The sequence below is a fragment of the Cajanus cajan genome, chromosome 9 (genome assembly GCF_000230855.2).
Source record: "Cajanus cajan strain Asha chromosome 9, NIPB_CcT2T_4, whole genome shotgun sequence".
Taxonomy (NCBI): Eukaryota; Viridiplantae; Streptophyta; class Magnoliopsida; order Fabales; family Fabaceae; genus Cajanus; species Cajanus cajan.
The window spans coordinates 335,349-341,760 of record NC_138525.1 but is presented as its reverse complement, the minus strand read 5'-3'; the positions used below and the strand labels follow the sequence as shown (position 1 = coordinate 341,760).

Here is a 6,412-nt window from a genome sequence, read left to right as displayed (position 1 = left end):
AAAAGAAAAACCGAGTTGAACTAAATAGTTTGTGTTGCATTGAATTTGGACTATTATTCACTGTGTTTGGGATAATATGTATTTTGGTGAAATATATGAATGAAATGTTTGACAATTTTTAGTTTGAAAAAGTATGTTGATTTATATGAATGTTATTTTAGTTTTTGTTGTAGTTTTTCGGGTAATAAATTTGTTATAGTTTATGGTTGTAAAATATGTGATCAGATATGGATAATTTATATAATATAAGTGTTAGTGAAACAAATATGTTACGTGAATAATGTTTAATTTTTTTCCATTAGTTGATTAAGTAATTTTGTAATGCAGATGTCTAACCTTAATGACGAAGGGTTTGTTAATTTAGATGATGAGAAGGAAATGAATGTTTCTAATAACAATGCATCAGATGAAGAAAGTAGTGGAAGTGATGTCGGTTTTGGTAATGAGGAAGATGATGCGCATATTGATATTAATCATAATGAATACAAAAGTTTTATGGATTTGACTGTAGACGACATATTGGGTTTGGAATTTGGTAGTGAACATGATGCATATAAATTTTACTTTGCATATGATAAATTTCATGGTTTTGGCATTAGGAAGGATGACATTGGTCATGATGCAAATGGCAAAATAGTAATGCGTCAATTTTTATGCAATAAAGGGGGCTTAAGAGACAAAAAACATCTTATGAGAGATGATAGAAAAAAGGGGCATAGGCCTCTTAGCCGTACTAATTGTAAAGCCAAACTTCGTGTACGGCTTGATCCAAAGACAAGTAAATGGAAAGTTGTGTCATTTGAGGAAGGTCACAACCATGAGATGTGCCACTCAAATTATGTGCCATTCATTAGGACTTATCGCGGATTGTCAAGTAGTGATAAGGGTCAAGTTAATTGTTTGCATGAACATGGGGTTAGAGCATGCCATATAATGGGATACATGATGGACCAAAAGGGAGGTCATTTAGGCATTGGGTTTAATAAGAAAGACCTTTTTAACCACATTGAGCGATATAGACATTCAAAAATCCAAGATGGGGATGTTTTGGCTGCCTTAAGTTATCTTCAAGGCAAGGCTGATAATGATCCAATGTTTTATGCTAAATATATGTTAGGAGACAACGGAAAAATGGAACATTTGTTTTGGGCTGATGGTACTAGTAGGTGTGACTATCAATGTTTTGGCGATGTTGTTGCATTTGATAGTACCTATAAGAAGAACAAATACAACAAGCCTTTGGTAATATTTTCTGGAAAAAATCATCATGGGCAAACTGTAATTTTTGGTGCTAGTTTGATTTCTGATGAAACCACGGATACTTATAAGTGGGTGTTAGAAGCTTTTTTGGAAGCTATGTCTCTTCAGCAGCCTAAGGGGGTAGTGACAGATGGTGATGGGGCTATGAGGGAGGCAATTAGGAAAGTATTTCCTATGGCAACACATAGACTTTGTGCATGGCATCTACAAAAGAATGCTTGTCAGAATGTGAAGAATTGCAAATTTTTAGGTGATTTTAAAAAGGCAATGTATGATAAGTTTACCCCTGAAAAGTTTGAAACATTTTGGAAGGAAATGGTGAGCAAAAACCAGCTTGAAGGCAACAACTGGATTTTGCAAACGTATGAAAAAAGGTGTATGTGGGCAAATGCTTATCTACGAGATAAATTTTTTGCTGGTATTAAAACGACGTCTTTGTGTGAAGGAGTAAATAATTGTATTAAAACTTATGTGAGGAGGAAAAACAGCATGGTTGAGTTGTTGCATAATTTTGAACAATCTCTAAGAGATTACAGGTACAATGAATTGATTGCTGACTTTAATTCATTTTATACCGAACCTATTTTGACAACTTCGCTTCCAAAAATTGAGAAACAGGCTGCAAAGTTATACACACAACATGTTTTCAAGTTGGTAAAAGCTGAGATACTTGATGCTGAGGCAATGAATGTAGTTGAGAGGACTGAAAATGGTAACAAGGTAGTATTTAAGGTGGAGAAATACTCTGAACAACATCGTATACATGAAGTTGTGTTTGATAGTGAAGAATGTAAATTTTTTTGTGATTGTATGTTATTTGAATCTTGTGGAATTCCTTGTGGCCATATTATATGCTCAATGCGGCTAGATCATATGACCTTGTTTCCTACAACATTAATATGCAAGCGTTGGATGAAGGATGCGAAGAGTTCAATTATTTCGTCATATGATGCAGGGAATAATGATAGTGAGATGAGTAATGTGGCACGTCTTAGTGTTTTGGCTTCAACTTGTAATAGACTTTGTGTAATGGTAGCCAAAAAACATGAAACTTTCAATTTCATCAGGGAAGAGATTTTGAAGTTACTTGGAAAAATAGAAAAGAATAGTGTTATTGGATTGGATAATGAAACATGTGATCCTAATGTTGTGAAGACTAAAGGAGCCCCACAAAAAAAGAAGTTGACGAAGAAAAGGAAATGCTCAAATTGTCATAAATGTGGGCATATAAAATCTAAATGTCCTTTGCTTGATTGTATAGAAGATAATTTGATGAGTGTTGAGGAATGGTTTGATTCAGGGGATGATGGGGTGCAAGACAATGTAATTTTTATAATTCAATATTTGCGTAAATTATTTGTAGTTGAATAATTTTTTTTATATAATTATTTTTGATACATGTTAATTGCAGGCGCAAGAAGACATTCCTCATAATGACTTTGACATGAATGATAGTACAGATGCAGAACAAAGTTCCCAAAATTATGTAATAACAAACATGATGTGTCTATGGGTTTGGTTTAAGTTTTAGTTGATATTTTTTGAAGTAGAGATTTTGACTTTATTTTAATTAAATGATTTACAGATACGTAGAAGACAAATTAGAGTTGGTGGAGGTGATAAGGGTGAGCAACAAAGATCCTGAAAAATGGATATGGTAAAGTATATTGTCCCGATGGTTGTGTCTGTTATAATTAATAATTAGAAAAAATTATATTTTGGTATGAAAAGTATTGTTATTTATGATTTTATTTATTTTGTTTATTTTTGAAATGTGATGAGACAGGGAATTGGCGTTGGGAAGTGGCTGGTAAAGTGTGCAATGGATGAAAAGTAAAAAAAAGTAAGTACTATGTTAGGGTTATTTTTTTTAAAGTAAGTTTTATTTGTTTGTGTTGGGGAAAAATATAATGAATACAAAAAAAATAATTTGAATGACATTTGTGATTGAAGGAAAAGGCAAGTGGGAATATTGGTACAACTTCTATGGATGGTTTTAATGAAGTTCGAGTAACGACAACTGGTCTTCCTTTCAGTTCTAGTCATGTAGGTGGTAGGCATGATTTGGTTTTACGTGTGATGCATAGGGATTGTGGTCCTAGTCATATGGGTGAAGGTCCCCAGTTAGATTTGAAAATATGTTGTACTGAAATTATGTGTGTGAAAGATTGTTTAGTTGTATGAAATTAACATTATTTTAGTAAATATTATGAAATATTTTATTGGAAACATTCATGTGAATGTGAACAGTTCTATGAATTACAAACACTGATTAATTGTTAATATTATTAGCAAAATTACTTTGTTAACTAAAAATAGAAGTAAATGACATATTTAATGTATAAAATTTATTTTTGTAATTTTATAGTTAAAATGTTGAAGCGAATAAGATGATGACTAGGGCTAAATTTAAAGTAAGTTACAAGTGGATAGAATAAAAAAAAATATTTGTTAACATAATTCTTATACTTTTATAGTAGATGCATAATTTTGGAGATAAAGATTTTTGTAACATTAGAAAATTTTATTAAGACTGAAAATGTTATTGGAATGTAGAAAATTTTATTAAGACTGAAAATGTTATTGGAATGTCAAGTTATTAAATTACACTAAAATCATAAATTTAAATGTTTTAACTATATTTGTGTGATAACAATGTATAGAAAATATATATGGTTTAAAATTTTGTTAGACAAAAAATATATATATATAACATGATAATAAATAACGTAACCGTGAAACTAAATTAATGTAAATTTAGTATAGGTTAAAAAATAAATGACAAAGGAAATACGAATAAAAATTGTATGTTTCTGGGAAAATTTGATAATAACAAATTTTAGTGAAAAAAATTGTATTTTAAAATAAGTAATATAAAATATAAATGAAGATAATAAATAAGGTACTTTGGAAAGTAAATTTTTGTTTGTAGCAATTCTTCAAAATATAAATGCCAGAAGTAATAGAAATTAAAAAAAAATTGTTACTATCATTAAATTTTAATTATAAATTTGAATGGAAAAAAGTATTTTATGATATTCAGTGTAAAAATATAAATATGTTATCACATAGTATAATAAAAAAAAATTATTTTTTAATAATTAGACATGTTAACGTAAAAGGTTAGAGTTTGACCATTTGAACCTTCCCCCACCCCTGACTGGATCATCTTCCCTAAACCCAAGATGATGCTTTCAATTATGAAGTTAACTTATGTTTGAATTGCAATTGTTTGTCAAACAAGTCAAAATGGTATGTTTGTGGGATATTTTTATAATTACAAATTTCAGTAAAAAAAAATAATATTTTTAAATAAATAATATAAAATATATATATATATATATATATATATATATATATATATATATATATAAAGATAATAAATAAGGTATTTCAGAAATTAATTTATGTTTGTACTAATTGGTCAAAATAAAAATGGCAGAAGTAATACAAATAAATCAACAAAAAAATTGTTCATATCATTCATTTTTATTTTTAAATTTCATTGGGAAAAAGAATTTTATGATATTATCTGTAAAAAAAAAAAACATTTGACAGTATAATAAAAAAAATTAAATTAATTGTTAATAATGAGCCATGTTTTCTTAAAAAGTTAGGGTTTCAATAGCTTACGAAGTTAAAAAATATTTAACAAAAACATTGATAGTAAATACGGTTTAGGTAAACATAAGGCGTAAAATGAATAGATAAAAGTATAAAATATGAAGACGAATTTTGTACATGAAATATTTATTTGGTCTATTGTGTTAAACCCTAAAGTATAAAATTAATATAAAAATCATTCAATTCAGATAATATAACATATAGTCCATTATGAAATTGTACGACATTCGTCCTACCTATGGAGTACATGGTAATCCACAAATCATAAAAACATACATACAGAAAAGATAATGACACATACTTGAATCGCATGCATTGCGTTGATTGAGCCTGCAAGCCAATATCACATTCTACAACATACTACCTAGGTATGGATTACATGGTAATCCAGTAAACATAAAATCATATGCATACAGATAACATAATGGCATGATATAGTTGATCGGATAGACAAAAAAAACCAAATTATATATATAGCATGCATATATTAACAAACCTGTGATTGTTCCAAAAAAAAAATACAAACAAGAACATTGATTGAGCCTGCAAGCCAATATCACATTCTACAACATACTACCTAGGTATGGATTACATGGTAATCCAGTAAACATAAAATCATATGCATACAGATAACAGTTGAACGGATAGGCAAAAAAAACCAAATTATATATATAACATGCATATATTAACAAACCAGTGATTGTTCAAAAAAAAATACAAACAAGAACATTGATTGAGCCTGCAAGCCAATATCACATTCTACAACATACTACCTAGGTATGGATTACATGGTAATCCAGTAAACATAAAATCATATGCATACAGATAACAGTTGAACGGATAGGAAAAAAAAAACCAAATTATATATATAACATGCATATATTAACAAACCAGTGATTGTTCAAAAAAAAAATACAAACAAGAACATTAACAAGTTCAATAAATTACACAAATGGAAGGGACGCAGATCAAGCCCGAGTCACAGAAACCTCCAAAACCTCTCCCCCTTCCTTGGTCCAAAAGTGAACCTTATCATTCACATTAAATTTGCAAAGACGCTGGAAGTCATACCATCCTTTTGAAAAGAGGCCTTGGTATGGATACCACAGTATATGCCATCTAGCCTGAGTCCCGTTTGGGAGAATTACATTCACCGAATGTGGACGATCTCTGAGATATTTGAATACCGCGTCATCCGGTATTGCCTACAAAAATAATCGAAAACAAATATGTCAAACCTATACGAGATAAAAAAAAATAATTCGGGACAAAATTAAAAAAAAAAAGGAAAAAAATTAAGTTAAAGATCAACCAATATTACCAGTGGTTTCCCAGGGGACCTCCTTGCAGCCGTAATAATAGATGACCATAACAACTGCCTGTCATTGTGTTCCATTTGTTGACCACCAGCCAACATTGTTGAGCGACGAGGGGGCAAATTTGGGGGTGTAATTGGAGTAAAACAGGCGCAAATAGTGAAGAAAAAGTTTCTATCACCCAAATACTGGAAAAAAATCAACCTGGCTTT

General features: G+C 30.0%; 1 protein-coding gene across 1 annotated transcript; it reads left to right on the top strand.

The window, feature by feature from the left end:
- The first annotated feature begins 235 nt into the window (after positions 1–235).
- LOC109793696 (protein FAR1-RELATED SEQUENCE 5-like) lies at positions 236–3,212 on the top strand. Its single transcript, XM_029270403.2, has 4 exons — positions 236–2,583; positions 2,672–2,746; positions 2,846–2,917; positions 3,047–3,212. Exons 1-3 carry the CDS (start codon positions 322–324, stop codon positions 2,903–2,905), a joined length of 2,397 nt encoding a protein of 798 aa, XP_029126236.2. The 5' UTR covers positions 236–321; the 3' UTR covers positions 2,906–2,917; positions 3,047–3,212.
- Positions 3,213–6,412: the final 3,200 nt, after the last annotated feature.